General features: G+C 41.5%; 1 protein-coding gene across 3 annotated transcripts in view; it reads right to left on the bottom strand.

The window, feature by feature from the left end:
• The window catches only part of JMJD1C (jumonji domain containing 1C), a 166439-nt gene extending 146644 nt beyond the window's left edge, over nt 1–19795 (bottom strand). For all 3 annotated transcript variants that reach the window (XR_005933604.1, XM_030031426.2, XM_030031425.2), the window contains exon 1: nt 19505–19795. Coding sequence is in view for 2 of the 3 variants with exons in the window: in XM_030031426.2 (XP_029887286.1) it covers nt 19505–19657 (153 nt within the window). In the remaining variant the exon portion in view is untranslated. The remainder of the gene's footprint in view (nt 1–19504) is intronic.
• Nucleotides 19796–20336: the final 541 nt, after the last annotated feature.

The raw sequence follows: 20336 nt of genomic DNA on the forward strand, positions 1-20336 counted from the left end.
TGGTAACATTTTTCCTCCCGCCTTCCCATTCCCACCAAGTTTGGAACTCATCAGGAACCCAAAGCCCAACTTTCACAGACACAGGACACCAAAAGACATCAATGATTTGCAGCATCTTGCAGTAGTGAGAGACAGTGGATACCTACTCCTTGCTCTGAGCTCTGCAGGTCTGGAGATCAGCAGAAGCCAGGGGCAGCTTTCTGCCCTTGTGGCTGACTGTTATAACAGTGAGTGCACAAACATTTTGAGGGAGGCTCAGTCCAAATTGGGACCCGACAGCTGTTTCCACTACAAGGTATGACCCACTGCTCACAAGCCAATGCTTGCTGAAAGACTGAATTTGCCATGTCAGAGCTTGCAGGCTCCCTCTAGGAGGATCAAATTTGATGTTTGACCCTCACATGTAGGCACCGTTTCTCAAAATTTTAACATACCCACAGTGGAGAAGTGCAGTCATGCATCCAAACACAAGAAAGGTTATATTTAGAATACAGGAGATAATTATGGAAAAAGACAAACAGGAAAAATTTAGTGTTGGGAGTGGATAAATGGTTTCATATCATGAACAGCACTGATCACGAGCTATACAGTTGATACAGAGGAATTCTCACAGCAAACATACACATTCAATTTTCATAAAAATGTTTTGCCCCAGTCTGAGCTCCAGTTTGGGGAAGACAGTGCCAGATAAACTGAGTAACTGAGTTTCTCTCTAACAGGCTGCAAATCTGTTCCATTAGTTCTCAGCTGCACTAAGCACAGTTGACTTTGAAAACCAAGCCAAGCATTACCAATGATCATTGATGCTTTGTTTCTTTCGAAAAGCTCTGTAATTTAACAGAAGTTATTCACTTTAAAATTCAGCTACATCTCTTGTATTGAAAGCCTGCCTCTAGACAGCACTGGAGGATTCCAAGATCACATAGACTTTTCAATCTGTAAATCACATGGCTTTTGCTCAAGTACTAAAAGTGAGACTCACAATAACATTATACAGACTTGGTAGCAGGTAGCAGAGCAGCGAGAGGGGAATCACAGGCCTTGAAATTCACCCTGTCATGCTTCTCAATAGAAAATGCAATGCTATTTTAACAACAATGATTAATTACTAACAAAGGAAGATGGATTCACTACTCAGAACCTTCAAATCAACCCTAAATGCCTTGTCTGGAAAATATGGTTGTGTTAAATGTATTTTGAAAACCCAGCAAGACAACCTACAATAAAGCTTCATAGCCTCAATTAGTCAAGAGATCATTATTACTAGATCATCTAAATGGATTACTTCTATTGCCAACAGTGCTGAACACTAACTATGGCTCAGGATTTCACTGTACTATATACTGCACTGACAAGTAAATAGACATTTCTAACATAAGACACCTAGATTTTCCTTTTTACGATTAGTTTCATCAATAAACCAGAACAGAATATACCAGAAAGTGCCAATTACACAGGATCTGCAGCTGTTGCAGTGCAGCAGTTCATTTGCTTAAGTAAACTCGAGAGTTTTGGTACTTAACTGGCAACAGATTTATTAGCCTAGAGTGCCACATTAGCAAAACCAGCCCTGGAAGAAAGGTAGGCAAAGACCAGCTAAGAAGACACTAGAAAGGAGTTGGACAGCATGATCCATGAACACAAATACAAGCAGCACCTAAACATTCAAACCCGCAAGTTACTGCAACCTATGGTTTGTCAAAATTCTCAGTCAATGCATGACAACTGGTTAAATTGTGAGCAGGACTGATGGTGAATAAACGGATTACTGCTTAGCACAAAAGATCATAAACCAGTTTACATTTTTGCTTTTGTTTTAGAGGGTTCTCTTTTGCACAAAATACTAAGCTGGCTCCTGTCCCAACACTTAGCAGCTACATTAGCACCAGACAATGACTTGCCAGCACATCTAATGCCACCACAGTAAACACATTCTGCAACACAGACATGAAAATCCTGGGATCTTGCACCTGCACTTTCCAGAATGTAACATTCCCCGTCCAATGCACTATGTCCCTAATGGAAGCTCAGCGGTCACTGTAATAGTGGAGCTCATTAAAGAGACATTTACGAAAGACAGAAATATCCAGCTGCCAGAGCAGGACATCACTCAGAAAATAATCGTCTCTGTGCTCTCTGCCCTGATCCACAAGGGAAACCTACAAAACGTATTCCCAAAAATGAGCCTGGTAACAAACCATGAACTCAGTAGATATAAAGTGCCATAAACCCAGTAATTTTACTCCCCTCCATTCTCCTCTTCATGTTCCAAACATCAAACTACATGACTTTACTTTCCCTGGAAGATAAACTTATTTTAGCACTTCTTTCACTCCCTCTTCCCACCCCCTCATCCCCATTGCTTCTATTTCAAAGACAAAGACTTGGATGACAAGAAGCTTGTCTAGTTTTCCCCCCACACACCTAAACCAAAACATTTAATAATAGTTTCTCTACCTTTGAAACTTGGTTTGCCTACACTCTAATACAGTCACACAATAATGTCCATCCTTCAAGGGCTCCTATTTTTTCTTCACACGTTTGCCAAATCTAGACGATATCCCTTCTCAGTTGCCCTTTAAATTGACAGCCTACTTTATATACACACACCATAAACAGAGGATACAAAAACTGCCATCAATCCAGCTCATAAAGGCTTTTCCTTACAAAGGCAGATTCCCTCCCATCATAGTAGGATAAGGCAGAAAAACTTCACCAATTCTCTGAGCAGTGAATTGAAGAAAAGCAGAATTTGGGTTTGGTTACAAAACTAGCTTTTGCTCCCACTCACGGTTCAGCACATCCGCCTCCAGGGACCCAGATGCTGCAACAGAACCTATCCATACATCCAATTCCTCTGATCTTGCCCTTTGACAAAACCCTTTGATAACAGTCATTAGTACCCTTCATCACCTAGTGGGTCTACCTTGTTTACTGATTTTGACACTTTACATGATATTTTTAGGAACCTGTGACCAAACTTATTTCCTATTTTTATTTAAGCACCAGAGAAGAGTGAAAGATTGAGAAGTAAGTCTAGAGAAAGTCTATATTAACATCTCATGATGATACCTAAGGCTATCTTGATTTTTTTCAGGTACACCCATTTTCAGGACTCCTACATCTCAGTCTGAATCCTTGAATTATTACAACCCACTCTTATGAGTGGGAGTTAAAAACGTGGAGGAAAATTAAAAAAAAAAAAATCTTTTACATATCCAGCTTTGGTTCTTCTGAACACCACCAGTCCTGTAGGCTTAATTAAAAACAAAGCAGCCAAAAAAAGCAAAGGAAAAAAAAACAAGGGATGACAGAGTCACTGGCTTACCAGCACTCAAATTCTCTGCCAAGACACAAAATTCTTTCTGTTCCTGCCTATTTTCCCCTGACACCTCCACCTCCTCTTCCCCATTAAACCAAACCAGTATGTTCACACAGTTAAGCGTTCCAATAACTTGGTCAATATAAAATATTCATAGTAGCTCCAAATCTATCAAATTAAGATGATTATTCCCTCCCAATTCAAGAGGCATAAAACCTCACAGGACTGCAAGCACACCAGTGCTTTTGCCTCCCCTGGCAAGTCCAAAAGGTTGTCCTCCTGTGGAAGAATTAAGAACTAAATCATGAGGGCATTTAATGACAGCGTGGTCCAGATTTCATCATGTTTTACCACTTTCACAGGTTGGAGATGTTAAAACAAGAAGGTGTCACAAACCCTACTTAACACCTAAAATTTTGTTAGGCAAAACTGAAAGAATACAAATCAGAACATATGGAGCATTTCTTCTGTCTTTCTTGATGCAACCCACAGAAGTGATTAGCTTGGCTTGTGGCCAGTTTGACATCTTGACAAATTAGTTCCTCACAGAAAAAGGATCTCAGCTATTATATGTTTAGGCAATCCAGGTTAATTTGATTATTACTCAACTCCTCTGTCACTCCCAATTATTCAAACCTCTACAATAAAGTGAAAACCAAGAAGTCTTTGCCACATCTATAACATAAAACACAACTCGCGTCACAAGTGATGTATGAAAAAGCCTGCTGGCAACTCAAGTTGCCACCAACCCTTGTCAGCAAGATGTCAATGACTATGGGCCTACTAAATCATCAGGAAAACATTCAAATAAAGTGATACCAAAGGCTTTAGAACTAAAAAGCTATTGTTAGCATTCAAACTTTCCGAGATTAGTATTCACTTAAAACTTCCACTAGAAATACTATAAAGGCACTCTGGATCCACTTACCACTTAGTTTCCTAGACCACAAATGGTCTGCACTCAGTTCAAAAGTCACTAATGTAATCAATTTCAAAAATTATTTCCCAAGCTCATACCACAGAAACAGAAGATGTGTGATAGAAATGAAAAATACATTCTCTGTGCCGGGGGGCAGGGGGAATCCAGAATATACTTAAAATAGAAGCTGAATCAGACTACTTAGCACAACCCTATGGTTAGGGTCACAAAAACCATTTAAATTCACACACTGACATTAACTTGCATAGTTTGCACCCTCAAGCACAATATGGCTAAGATGGACTTTTCAGTGTTCATCCCAATACTGTTTCTATCAACTCCTCCAAGGTCTTTACCCTCAGACTTAAATATAAGTCTTACCTAGGTTCTTACCTCACTTATTACAACAATTTTTTCTTTTGGACTTCACAGAACTCTGCTCCACACACAACCACACACAATGCTGCAATACAACAATTGTTCTACTACATCACAATGACAGCATCTGTCTTTTCTATGTAATTTTGTCTCCTTTCTCTATCAACAGAACTTATTGGGGTTTGGTTTCAAAGTCTTCAGACTCAGCTACAAAATGCCAAGTCCTACTTCTGATCCATACTTAATCAAAAGCTCTGTCACTGCGGACAAGGGGGGAGAGGACAAAGGGGGGAGAGGACAAAGGGGGGAGAGGACAAAGGGGGGAGAGGACAAAGGGGGGAGAGGACAAAGGGGGGAGAGGACAAAGGGGGGAGAGGGGAAAAGAAACAGTTTCAGCCTGCCACCTTTGAGTTTTATCCCTGCCTATCCTTCACATTTGACAGATATAACCAAGAAACACTGGTAGAGCTACTTTGTCATGTGCCTCAAAAACCTCTCCTACCTCTCCTCTGTCACAAGATTTCCCAAAAGCTAGGCTGCTGTACACAAACAACACATCATTATAACCTCATTTCAGCTCCTTGTCCTTCCGGATTTCATAAACTCTGAGGCACAGACAATTTTAGCTCTGTGTTTGCACAGCACCTACCACAGTGAGGTCTTGGTCAAAGGGTGTCCTACAAAGTAAACAGAGTTGCATGGACACAGAAACAGTAATCTCAGCAATTCCACGGAGTCTTGGCAGAAGTTTATCATGCAATTCACAGTCTATTTACTCTAGAACATCTCAGTCTTACCTTCAGACAAACAAAATCACATACCCACAAATCCATTGTTAAAGTTAACTCCCCCAATCTTTCAGATCACCTTCAGCAAAAACACACCACTACTAAATCTTTGCTCCATTTATTACCTACAGAACCAAACAACCAACAGACCTGTGTAACCACCTACTGCTAACAAAAGCACCCTCGATGTCTTTTTTAAGACGAGCAATCAACAGTTTCAGTAGGTTTGAGCTTCACATTAAAAATGGAAGTTATTAGTTAGCTAACAATATCTTATTACCCGGGAGAAGGGAGGTTTACTGGAAGTCTTCCAACTGTGAGGACAGGAGAAGATGTTTATGAGAATCCTGAAGTACTCTGACCATAGAAAGATGCAATAAAGAGATCCAAGGAGAAATGAAAATATAGCTCATCAGTGGGGCAAGTAAGGAACAGGAAATGCTAAACAGGACTAGGACAACATCAGATGGAGCGTTTTGCACAGGATGGGAGAAGATTAAAAGCAGTGTCAATAATTTTGACTCGTGCATCCAGGAAGAATGCAGTCTAATCTTCTCCTATTTATACTTACATGACAGTAAGACATCTTCTCCCTGCATAGCCTTAGCATTGCCAATTTTCTTAGGCTGGCTACCTTGGCGGTTTGTTATTTCTAACATTAGAAGGTAAGAAAAAACGCAGAAAGCAGTAAAGTGCATGGGGATGTTATTTCACAGCACTCATTTCAAAGCATCTCCACAATGCTTTTTAGTTGGTACGGTCATGATATTAACTGCTCTGTGAAAATGTTTAAAGATTTCTCTGTAATTTATTTTTATACATTACAACCTGTAGAAAAATTTTTGTTCTATCTTTTTCCCCAGCTGTGCATTTCCCATAATGCACACATACTTCAAGTTATAAACCACGGCAAGTTTGACCCAATGTCACAGGCTAACCACCCTTAAAACTGTTAACCCATATGGCATGACCCTGCTAGAACAGGACTTCATTTTCTTCCAGATTGTTAGTAAAATCTTTCATTAGAGTATCTGAGCAAGTATTTTTCTTACATTATTTAAAATGGAAGTGTTGGGAAACAGTTAAAAGGACTATACAGAAGCAACCAACAAAGAAAAATACTTCAAAGCACAACTTTACAGCATATCCTGCCCCCAGTTCATCATTACTGGTCACCATAACAGCCTTCACCACTACTACAAGTGCTGTACACCACGGAACCCACAACCCTACCTCTCTTCTCCCAACCAACAATACCAACAAAACATAGCAAAGGTAAAGTCCCACATACTCCACAGCACTAGTATTACAACATCAATTTTCAAGTTCTGTAGCAAAGTAGATATATTCATTTTCTTATGAAAGACCTCTAGTTTTTATCACCATAAATGCCAATATGAGTAGACAATATCTTATTACCACACAATTGTTTTTATTACTTTCTACTACTGTTTCTACATATATATTTTTTTCAAGCATGCTTTCCAGTCAAGACTTCCCTATTAACTTTAAGCTACTGCCAAATTTCAGAAGATCTAGAAGTTTCTGTCCACAAATGAATTTCTTATGAGAGGCTTGCAAAACAAGCCATACACTTCACTGATGGTGAGCAGGCTGCTTGCCTAATCATCACGCCTGCACTTCCAAACCTTGTGCTGCCACTGCTCAGCTGACAGGCCCGATAAAGAAAGGTACTGGATGTGGGCAAAGTCAACACTGATACAGTGAAGAAAGCACCTGGTATTAATTAAAAGTAGCTTTCAGTGACACACTCGCATATTTAAGTTAGACACCATTGTCTCCTAAGCTCTGAAGGAAGAAAAAAAAAAAAAAAAAACCAAGCCCTCCACACTGAAGGAAAAGGTTATTTCTGTAGCTCCACTGGTTCAGACAATAAGATCACACTGTAGCGTTTGAATAGCCTGAGGGTGGATAAAGCTGCAGTCAGAGTTTGCACTTTACTAGACATCTGATAAACTAATCCCCATCAAGGCTACCTGCCTCTTTGAGCTCTCATAACTAACAGAATTCAACAGTAGCCTTGGTTAAAAATCAGCTGAAAGGACAGCCAACCAAGCAGCACAAATTCAGAGACAACTTGACTACATTAGCACAGACACCCTCAGAACCACTTTTCTGTGATCCACAGGTAGTCCAAACCTACCACAGTATCACACATCTTCCTCCACCACAGTATGTATTAGGGAAGCAGTTTGTAAGACCTAACTTTCCAGCTCCCAGAATTATGCTTCTGCGTTATTCTCCATGGTACTTAGACTGTCAGCCTATGGTTATCTATCCCAGCTACCTCGCTATAAATTAAGGTTTGAGTTCAGGCTCTCCGTCCTGTACATGCAGTCCCATGGAAGAGCAGCACATGCCTGCTACATTACAAATTAATTTCCCTTATACTGAAAATCTGACAAATAACAAGTAAATGCAGGTAAGTCCTGGGAAGAGGAAGAAACAAAGCAATTAAGAAGAGCCACAAAAAAGCTCAGTTCTGCCCTGAGAAATGCCAAACTGACAGCCCTAGGAACAAAATCTGCACATGGCCCAAGCTATGATTAATGAAACAGCAATACCAGCTTCATCTCTGCTCTCTGACTTTAAATAATCAATGCTTTTTGAGATTTTGTTTTTCTGAGTTCAAAGAACCATTAGCTTTGAGTAAAACTGTGAAAGCAGGTATTGAACTTCAACATTAAATTATTTTTTTTTCTTTACAAATTTCTTAGTATTTCCTTGTGTTAGAGAATGGACCCACTGCTTCAGGAGCCAGGAGCCTCACAGGAAGGGATGCTGGCTTTTGTGCAGACAGAAGGAGCCTTCTTTTTGTCAATTTACTTCAAACTATGTATGAGTTTCTACATCTAAACCATCATGGTGCTCTCTTGCCTCCTCTGCTGATTGACCCATATACTCTAGTTCCAGTATGTGCCTGCCCAGTCTTTCCATAAGAAGCACTGATCAAAGAAAGCTCAAGAACTGATCAAGAGGGTGGGTTGTTTTTTGGTATTTTGTGGGTTGTTTTTTTTTTTTGGGGGGGGGGGGGGGGAGTTCTCTTCCACTCTTTCACCCCCTCCAAATACTGGCCAACTCAGTCCTAAGATCCCTAAGGGCCATTCTACATGTCCTTACATTGTCCTCAACTGAAGACATACTTCTTAAAGCATAGGCATGCTAAACCCCAGACCAAAACCAGACTTCTGTAAGAAAGGAAGGAACAACACAGACATAGAACCAATTGCTCGTTTCCACTGAAGCACTAAACTCTTTCAAATATACCAGTAAACACTCCTGAACTCCCAAGTTGCAGGTATCTGGAAATGGGTAGACTACCATAACATAAAACACATCTTAGAAAAAAAAACATAAAAGGGTATAGAATGCTGTCCTTTTACCTCAGCCAGCGAACCTAAGAACCCCCTGGAGATACAGACTTCATCCATCTCAAAGGTATCAACTGAAGAGTCCTAGTAAGTTCTGCCATTACTTCACTCTTTATTGCTCATTATTTTAGCAGAAAAGTAACTTATGGGCAACCTTAAGACTTAAGTTGTGTTCTACTTACCACACTTGAAACCAGGCAGTGAGCAGTGATCAACTTTGCCATGTTACTGAAACATAAGCCATGCCCAAAGGCATCTGAAAGCTAAAATATTTTTTTTTTAAAAAAATCAAAATTAGATAACAGAAAATCCATCAATGTCAAAAAGATTTTGACAGAGGAAAAAAATATGCTGAAGTGTACACACACATCTTGCTTTATCTGGACAAGACATTATTACAGAACTCAAAAAAATTAAGTAGTGTGAGCAAGTCATTTTTCCAAGTGTCAACAGAAAGCCAAGTCTTTCCATTTTAAAATTTAAAAAAAAATATCTTTACAATACTTTATGAAAGTACTACATTCAGTTTCAAAAGAAACCATCTGATGGAATTAGAGAGTAAGCTAGTTAATGAATAATTTATCATACGAGATTTTTCATTTTATATTTTATGTAGTCTTAGGCCTGACTAAATTGAAATTTTGTAAAAAGCTATAGGTAACAAAAGGAACAGATTAATCTAGACTACAAATTTCTAAAGGAAAAATATGGTACAAAGTAACAATGCACTTGAAACATTTTCTATTTATACAAAGATACTGAAATTTCTTTCAATGAGTCAAAATTTATTATCTCTTTTAAAAGATCATGCAGAAGGAGGAAAGTACCCCATTATACAGAAAAGCTACGCATGAAATTAACAAGTGGTCATGACATTGTCTAAAAATATTCATGTCATGTTCTGACCTATATACAAACGTTAAAATATGACAGTATACAGAACAATCAGGTATATTTAGGACAGCCCACCTGGATTAATAGTTAGCAAGCCAGAAGTATTTAATTACCACCCCCATCTTTTTTTTTTTTTTTTTTTTTTTTTTTTAAAGCTTTACTCACTGCTTAACCATTATTAAATAGATCACCACCGAGGTTTGACCAATACCTGGGTATGCTAAATATAAATGGATCTGCAATAGACAATTTGGTTACCATAACTGGAAAAAAAAAAAATCATCAATATACTTCAGTGGAGAAATAAATTTTTACAATTTAAAATGCATTTAAAATGTTACTTTATGTCCTGAAAAAAAAATTTAAACTCAACTTGACAGTATTAAATTAAATCTATTCAGAACAACCTGCAGAAAGGAAGAAAATGTGAAGATACGCGTCTTGGTGTAGATAGCTGCTTAAGATATGCAAACAAACTGCATACTGTGGAATAATCTGGTTCAAACAGACATTTACTTGGACAGGGTTGGTAGGGACTGACAGACAGAACAGATACCTCCAAGTCTCTCTGGTTAAGAAACAGTAAAGGAAAATTGCCACATTTATATGCTTCGAGAGAAGAATATGAAGTAGTACAGCAGACCTAATAAAATCATGAGTAACATGCAAATGGCAAACAAGGGGTGACCGTTGACTTGTACCTCACAATGCAGGAACCAAAGCATGTCTGAAACAACAGCAAGCAATCCTGAGTACAGGATTTAACGGGCAGTTAAAGCCTGACCCTTCTTTGTCACCAGAGGTTGAAAAGTTGACAGGGATTCAAAAAAGTTTCCTGCAAATTCATTTAGGAAAAACACAGCAAGGGCTACAAAACCCAAAGACCTCTGCTGAATCAAGTCCCCGAGCTCCAATCACCCTAAGGAAATGCTGGGGAAGTGCAGCTATGTGCTAGAATTGTATGATAGGTAAGTGTCACAACAACAGTCCACAGTACCTCATTCACATTCGGTCTTCAACTACATCACCTTCTGTATTTTTGACTTGAAATGTTAGCCCTAGACCACTGTTAGTTCCCAATTCTTTAAATATCACCGCAGGTCTATAGACCAAAAGTCATTAACCTCTCCACTAAAAACTGCTCCTACCATGCCTTGCTTGCACATATTTGCTCCCGCCTTTGAGGATGACCAAGGCTGCAAAACTGAAATCTTTGAGTTTTGCTTTAGGAAGAATTAAGATGCAAGAAAAACTACAGATTAATAACAAACTCCAGTCTAAGACTTCACTACTAATTTCCTGTTACTCTTCCTCCAAGATTTTCTATACTAACAGAACAGTTTAAATCACATATTTCCTATCATTACCCCAACAAGTTTCTTTGTCTGTTTGATATTGGCTTTTGGGTTGTTTTGTTTGTTTTTGAAAGGTAGTAATTTACACTCTGTGTTTCAGGAAAGAAGAGAAGCCAAGAAGAGCTAAAAATAAGGAAATAAGCTGGAGGACTGTTTCAAAACAAACCATCTTTGCCAACATTCCTCCAAAATACAGCTTTCCAGTCCCTCCTCACCAGACATGCAGGACTAAAGAGATTTGACTTGGGCCACCTGGCAATGACTCAGCAAATGCTCTCTCTTTCACAGAGCAATCATACTCCAGATTTTAAATCATCATTTTATTAAAGAGCGCTGCTCCCTCAGCAAAAAGGTAAAACCCTGGTGCGTCAACCTATCCACTAAGTCAGCAGCGTCTACTTAAGTTGTCACACATAGCAATAAGTTACTTGCAGTGAAGACTAACTGCAATAATTTCAACATCTACATTAATTACAGTGCTGATCAGAACACTCAAAAAGATCAAATTTATGCAGAAACATTATATGCAATATTTTACTGAGGCATCAGAGGTCTATGCATTTTAACACATAGATGCTTAAGTTTCCCTCAAAGCATTTGATTTCACATCTGTTCTTCCAAAACATGCCTTTGCAAATAAGTATAGCATCAACAGACATCAAATGATGATGTTACTGGTTATTTTGAACACGTATTTCCTTATTCAAGTGAAAGAATAAATTATTCATACTGAGTGAATAAATATAATTAATTCAACTGCAATACAAAATCCCTGCATTACAGCTGAGCAGGTTGGACACATTTACTAGTTACAGTGACTGCAACTCTCAAAGATATTTAAGCTAGTTTTCAACTACTTCATTCAGGCCATGGTCCAGAGACATTTATCCTGGAAACGGTGCCAGCTTAAGCTGCTCCTACCCTCAGCCATTTGCCTCTCATAGATCCCATACCACCTCCTCAGCCTCAGTACAGCTGCTTGAAGTGCCATATGGTGAATGGATCAGGAAACTGCTCAGGGTTAAAAAAATTAAGCCAGCAGTGCCACCAAGAGAAATGTCTGTGGAACCACAGTCTCCAACACTTCTACAAATGTTGCCATGGGCTTACCCTGCATCATTTGTGCCCATGAAGCGCTGAACAGAGTACATGAATTAGCTCAAGACCAGTTTCTGTGTACACAGAGGCAACTTCCTCATGAGCAGATTAAGTTGCTCCACTCCACTTAATTCTGAAAAGCAGTAACAGCTGTTTAAAGTAAAATAATAATATTTTGAAGAAAATGACTAGAAAGCAATACACAGCAAAATCCCCAGTTCTTCTGGTTCCCCTGCTCTCATTCTATCTTATAACATGAAAGTTAGTGGTACATGGGAATAACATCAACTAACAACAGTAACTTTCTGGGTAAGTCAATACAATGAAGCAACATGGCATTAGTTTAGCTTAGAATTCTCCACCAGCTTCAAAGAACAAGCTGGTTGGTTACAAGCAGAGCAGGCCTCAGTCCCTACCTAGTAGGTCTAGGAGGGAAACCATCCCCACAGCAACACCGAACGTCAGCGCCCAAAGCACAAAAGTGGGCAGTAACAGCACATCATAGCTGTGTCTCTTCCAAGACTACCACCTTGTTGTCAACTTCAGGTAAACTTCTCAGATGATTAATGCTTACTTTCTTCCAGCAGAAGCAGCTTACTGAGTCCTACTGAAAGGGAAGGTCAAGCCTGATCCCAGCAGAGATTGATGATCACCGATGGAACTAAGCATCTCTGCAATTCACTGATAGTAGCATCAGAAGAAGGTTGAGCTTATTTTTGGCCAAATTTTAAAAGTACCACTTTTAAATTTTCCTCAGTTTGACACTAAAGGACAGTTCTGCTGTTCTCAAGCAGGTTTTGAGATCTTGATAAGTACACAGAAAGAATGGCTTCTTATAAAATTACTACTCATTCTTTAAAACTCTTTACAATGGCTATGCCCTGTTTTGTTGAGACACCTCCAAAGATTCACACAAAGTTCTGGAAAAAGAAAAATGTATGTAATGCAAATGTGGAATAATACATCGTTTGTATGCATGGCATATAAAAGGCAAAACTGAATGTTTTTTTGATTAAGAAAATACCAGATATATCTTTCTTAAAGCCTCCTGAAAGATTTAAGTATAGGATCAAACCTTCCTTTTTCCACATTTCATTCACTGCTGCATACTTTGCAACTATGCAGCAAATTAATAAACTGATTAATCCCTAGTTTGGGACACCTAAATTCTGTTTGCAATCTTGACATTCAAATAAACATTCCTCAAAATCCATCAGTGTAAGCGTATTTACTTGTTGATCTACATCATTCAGGTTTCTATTAGTACAAAAGCAAAGAGGAGGAAAGGCCAAAGTATAAAGCCCTGAATCCTTGCAGTCAGTTTCATATGAACACTCCTGTGTTTGATCTTTTTGTCAAATTACTATGAAAAGAGATACTCCTTCCTGAACACTAACTGTACTAACTCTGGAAGACAGATGAGGTGACATTCACAGGCACAGGATGACAAGCTCAATCTTATCAGAAACACAGAAAGGAAATAGGAAGTTTTCTTTACTGCTGAGCCAAGAAAAGATTGCCCAACTGATGCGCACCAAAACTTACAAGACTCTTCTTGGCTTCAATACTGATACAGAACAGTAGAAACAACTGAAAATTGTCTAAATCCCTGTTGCATTTCAAGCTTTTCCCACTCCTTTCAAAACAACTTCAAAACACACACAAAATGCATCCTACGACAACATTCCTTGTCTGGATCCAGAGGCTGCAGTGATGTGATAAACTCTGTCATGTTTTTCACATCATCTCCAATAGCTGGAATAAATAACATGACAGGCTCCTCACCAACAACTTGCTCTTCATCTTTAACCCAGATGCTAGTACAGAAACACATAGTATTTTTAATTTCCATTAACTACCAACAAGCTATGCACAACTAGTTTGAAGCATATTTCTTTATTTACTTTATACACTAATTTTACTGAAGATTTTTCTGCATCTTCCAGTTTATTTCAAGGTTAACAAGTCAAAGCTGCAGAGCATGTATGTCTAACATAAGCAATGAAAAAAGCTATTTAATTTTTAAACAGATTAGCTCAAATGCATTAAAAAAAATTAATACATTCAGTTTTTCCTTATATGCTAGCTTAGTGAAAGGAAAACAGAGGCCAACATGCAAAACATTGCACTAAAAATCAATATATGGCAGAAAACAAATGTAACCTACAGAAGTGCAATTCAGTGCCTGTATGACAAAGCCATATTGCATTCAGAAAGTTTGGGAATGCAGAAGCAGGAAGATAAAACAGTTACAGGTCGTAAAAAGAATGGGTAAGAGCAGCTCCACACACAGTGAATGCAAATTTAACTTCATCTTTTAGTGAGAAACTATCAGCATAACGAGTACTTCTCTGAAACATCTTCTTTTATTTTCAAATTATCAGCAATTATTTCAAATTATTTTCATGTTATCTGTAATACAGTACTGATAAGTTTCCATTACATTTTGTGAACTTCCATTTTACTGTTAAGCAAGGGCAAATTCAGTTAAAACAGACACACAAAGTCTGCCACTGTTCTCTTCAAATGGTTTTACCAGACATACCAAATTTTTAACAATTCTTTGTTTGTAAACTACCAAAGATGAGATACTAAAAAACCCCCCAAAACTATTACAAAACTATTGTTTAAAAAACTACAAAAACTATTAATGTATTGTTTCCTCCACTACACCATACTAATTTTACTGTAAATAAAAATCAAACACTAATTTCACTAATATTTAGGTTTTTATGAAGGCGATTTATTGCCACAATGTATTTCCCTATGCACAATTACTAAATGTTACACCTGCCTATCATAAGACATTGAAGACTACCAAAGTACTCAATTCTTGATTTTTGTCTTCCAATCCATGGATGTCATGGCAGCAAAATTCACACATCAATAAATATGTACTTACCAAATCACTGCAACCTATAGCTTCACTGCAACCTACAGCTATACTTTTTACTAAAGGTTGCACATTATGTGTATAAAAGCTTATTTCAATTTTCTCTTTCATGGGGAGAAAATACGCAGCTGAATATATGACTATATTCAATATACAACTGCAGGACCATGAAAAGTCACAGAACTCTGAAGCACTTCTGGTAATTGAAATAATTTTAATAATTTGATTTACATTTTTAAAAAGTTACTCCTCTAAATGATCACTTTTTAAGCACGATATAGGAAAACACCTCTGCCATCACCACGTCAAATCTTGTCAGTAGTCATTAAATAGACATTTTGCAACCTGTGGCCCAGAAAGCAATGCTTATGGGACAGCAAAGACCAGGGAGATCATATGGCATTGACACCACCTCTTTCCTCCTGGCCATTTCTTTATTTGCCCAGAGTTATCACTGCAATCAGAGCAACACACAGACTTTTCCAGGCAGTTAACAGTAAGGAAAAATAGAGTTCCCAGCTTCCTCCAATAACACCCACTGTTACTTAAGCAGAAAAATTGTTATGAACTCTCTCAATGACTCGCGAAACAAATACACACATATACACACACAAATATATGTATGTATACGAAACTTTTTTTGCTTGTATTTTTAAATAAATGCTTTCCATGCAACAGGTATGTTCAAGAATGAAAGATCAAGAGGTCTAACCATTAAGTTGTGACTCAGACCATGAAAATCATCAAGAAAACTCCTGGATTAAATTGTAGACATTGTACATGTTGTACCTGTATTGTAGGGGTTTTTAAACATCTGTAAACATTACAGCATGACTAAGAACAAGGCATGGGTTCCAAATCCTGGCAAGAAGGATCTGCATGTAATGGCAAGGGCGTTCATCTTCCAGAAGACCAACAGCACTTGCAACCTGTGCCAGCTGTTCTCACCTTACTCCCCACTAGTGGCAAATTAATAGGAAAGCTGAGGAAAGCAACATTTCCACAAACAGTGGGAGAAAAGATACTTTGATACTGTTCATTTTCTTTGTTTAAAAAAAAAAACCAAACCAAAACACATTTTAGAAAAAAAAACACAGAGTATATATCAGTTATGTTGCAATCATGAAAAATATAAGGAGAGAGTCATTTAACATACTTCCATGGAGGAGGAGAGACCTATCAGGAAGAAGATACTGGATAACCGAGTTCTTTCTACATTTTCTTACCAGGACAATAATTTCAACTATGAAAATATTCATTAACTTAGTTATGAAAATACAATCATGAAGCAAACTTAGCAGCATATGAAAACTGGAGTCTTCATTTGCCTGCTCACCAGCAGAAAGCAGCTAGTCCAGCCTTCAGGTCTGGAGTTCCTGATTTAATGAGTAGTTCTGTTTACAGCAGAACTAATGAAGATCCGTTTCCTGCGGATTTGCTCCTATAAGCCCTGTGGCCACTTAACATTAATTACGTCAGTTGCCTCTAAGCTTGCCCATGTCTCCCTAAGATCTGTCACCTCATAAAACTCTCCATTTGTCCATATATTCCCATATCTAAACACTCACACTTGCTCTCATGCTTTTGTTAACGCTCAGCTCTTTCTCAAGCCCTTAAACCCACCTTCACATACCATGCTCCATCCCCCATCACCTACCTATCTTGGTATGACACTAAGCAAGAGGCAGCATATGCTGTAGCTGGTTTGAAGCTTGGTGCATGCTGGTTGGCCAGCTGCAGACCACTTCTTCACTTCCAGGAGGAGTGCACAAAATGCCATGACCTCCTTACCTTTATGGTCCCCTCAGATGTCAGCTTTCACAGACTGGGGGAAGGTAGTCTTTCTCAGACCTCTCCCTGCTCTTAAACTGGCTGAAACTGACTGGGGGGCTCACACTTATTAAGGAAGAAAAGACACAAAGCCAATGTAAATTATATTTCCTTTCGAAGCCAGGATTAAAAGGTAACTCAGTTTCAGTTGGTTGCAAAGCATCTTGAAAATGCCCACTGCTGCCCTCCTCCCTTCCTGCGGCTGAGGGCATCTTCCATATTTCTGCAACATCCATCCCGCTCAGAAGGCACAAAATTGACAAAAAGTCAATTTCAACATTTTTATGCTGCACCTTGTGGACAGCAATGAAACTGTCAACAAGAATTACCATTTCACTCCACTAACAAGTAGCAGAAGGGTCTGGAGCTATTCATAGCGATGGCCACCTCAAACCAAAAGCCATGGAATGATAAGAGCAGCACTCTCTCCATCTAGGACAATACAGTGGAACCAGGACTAACAGAAAAATGCCCTTGTTGTTCACTGGGGGCAGGGGAAGAGGATACTCATGTTGGCAAATATCAACTAACAAGAGGTTAATGTTAATTACAAATGCAAAAGGAGAGCCTAACCCACAGAAACTACCTGTTGCTAACAGAAACCTTATTGTTTCTTCATCTACCTGCTCCCTTTGTGATTTATACTTGTTTGTGCCTTAGGGACAGAGAACAGGTAACACAAAAACCAAATATTGCACTTAGAGGGGGCAATGATGCTCCAGTAGTTAAATACTAGTCTGGGACTTGTTTGACCTAGATAGTATTTCCAAAACCTTCTCAGGCTTCCGGCGCTCCTAGGTGACTAGGAGTGTATCTACATAGCATAATGCAGTGCTGTGTAGCTAGCTTGAATACCAGAAGGAATACAGCCACGTTAGCACTGCACTGCACCCAGGCTGAAGTGCAGGCTGGAACATCCATCCTGCTTCTCAGGTAGTTTGGATCTATCCAAATGGTGCTCCACTACGACACGCAAGCATACCCTTAGTCATCCTGCCTCAGAAACCAGCCGTAACAGGACAATTCTTCCTTAAATTACCAAGAATTGCAATGAAAGAGTATCTGAAGAGAAAAAACACTCAAGATACCGAAGTTAGGAAGCAAGTACTTACAACAGGCAGCATACATTATCCATTTAACATGACAGATGCAACCCCTGAAATGCTTCGTTTTAGCACCCTTTCTCTCTGTATGTCAGCTCTGCCCCTAGAGTTTACAAATTATGGCACTGACTTGTAAATGTTAGTAAATATCTCCTTAAACATTACTCAGTGTTTCCATAATTGTATATAGATTCTAGAGAATACTACCCTGTAAGAATAACATCCAAAATAGGTTCTAAAAATAAAGCATTCTAGACAATTCTCACATACAACCAAAGGTTGAAAACAGAGGCCGTTTCATGAAGAAGGGCATGAACAGCATACTACTTGAATTATAGCTGGAGAGTGGGGAAAAAAAAACCCAACCCACAATATAGTAAAGAAGTAGCATTTCAAGTATCACATTCTGTTTCTAAAACAAAGCTTAAAGCCTGGGACATAAGAAAACAAGAATTCTTAATTTTGTGAATGACACTTGTCATGCCAAGCGATCAATAACCTCTAAAACCAGGCAATTGTTTGCTTGATGAGTTTGTAAAAAGGGCAACATTCCACCCCGAACCGTGTTCGGCTGTGAACGCCTCCCCCTTACCAGCAGCAATATGGATTGCCCAGCGCAGTTCGGTGATTCCTTTTTTCAACCTACGTAATGCCCATTTACATAGTCATAATATTTTTAAACGTGCTTTCAGAAGCACCAAACATCATAAAAACATGGAAGGAGACAACCACAGCAGCAACACAGCACTCATTTGACCACAGAATTCACAAATAAAATAACAACCAAGTCCATGGAGCACAATAAAACTCCATTTTACAGACTATGCATTCAGCACGCTAACACAAGGAAATCCTGGTCGTGTTTCCCCCCCAGCGAGAGCGTGTCTGAGCACAACAGACCATATCCTGGCTCCTCCGCAAACCTCCACATACATTCCTACACCCCTTAGGAAAACAGTGACAGCGGACATAAAAGGAAGGGAAACAATGACATTCTTTCAATAACAACGTTCACCACCGCGGCCAGTACGTTAGACCCAGTCGGTCAGCGCTACATGACGACAGTTTCTGCATTCCCCTGGAACAGACGCATTCGCCCCCAGCCCGAGCTCTGCTCCTCCAGGAGCAGACCGATTTTTCCCCGCGGTGGCCAGGGCAGATATTCGCCCCCTCCTACCGCCGATGCAGCCACAGGCGGCTGCACGGCCAGGAACCGCACCCGCGCCTTCCAAGGGGCACGAAGGGGGACCGCCGCCTCCGTCCCCCCACACCGCGGCCGCACACGCCGCGAGGACACCCGCCTCGCCCCGGCCCCGACCCCCGGCGGTGCGGGCTCCACGTCAGCCGTTCCCCGCCGCCAGGGCCCCCGAGACGCACTTCCCCCCCGCACCCGCCGCCCCCCAGGCGAGGGGCTGTGTCACGCCGGGCCCGCCCGGGGCGCCCCGCTGCCCCCCGCCACCGCAGGCCCCGCGCCGCCGTCCTCGGCCCCGCCGCAACCCCCCGGCCCGGCCCGGGACGCGCGCGGCTCTTACCGCCAGGTCGGGGCTGCGGGAGTCCCGCTGGGAGACGGCGCGGATGACCCCGGCCCGCCAGCGCCCGCTCTCCGGCGGCTCCTCGCCGCCGCCGCCGACGCACAGGAACCGCTTCCCCACCAGCTCCGGCCGCGTCTCCACCGCCATGGCCATGGCCGCCGCCGCCGCGCAGGCACCGCACCAGCCGCCGAGCCCGCTCTTCTACGGGCCGCCCATGGCGGGAGCGGCGCGGAGCCGGGGCAGGTACGGGGCTCTTCGCTTCAGCGGCGGGCTAGGTCGGCGCCCCTCGGCCGGGCCGGCGCCGCGGGGCCCCTCCACCGCCGCCAGCAGCCTGACACAAACACCGAGGGGCGGGGGACGGCCGGGGGCGCGCGCTCCCTCCCTCGCGCGCTCACCGCCGCGCTGCAGCCCCGACCACTCCGCCCACGCAGCCCACTGCCATGGAGACCGGCACCACGCGCCGTCTCCCTCCGCCAGGCAGCGCGCGCGGGGAGGGGGCGAGCGGCCGCCGCCGCCGCCGCCGCCGCTCGGCAAAGAGTCCGGCCGCAGCGACACCGGCACCCGAGCTGAGACGGCCCCAGGACCCCGCGGGGGGCGCCTCCCGCCGGCGAGGCGGGCCCCGGGCGTGCGCGGAGGGCGCCTCCCGCCGCGGCGGGGGGAGAGCCCCGGGCCGCCGCCCCCTGCCCAGCCCGGCGGCGGGAGAGCGCGGACCTCACCTGCCGCCCCCCCACCCCGTCTCGCCCTCCGCGGGAGGCGCAGGGCGAGCAGCTCCGCCGTGATCGGGCACCGGCAGCCTCACACCCCCCTCCTAACTCCGGTCCTACGGCGGGAC

The sequence above is a fragment of the Aquila chrysaetos genome, chromosome 11, assembly GCF_900496995.4.
Source record: "Aquila chrysaetos chrysaetos chromosome 11, bAquChr1.4, whole genome shotgun sequence".
NCBI classification, from domain to species: Eukaryota; Metazoa; Chordata; class Aves; order Accipitriformes; family Accipitridae; genus Aquila; species Aquila chrysaetos.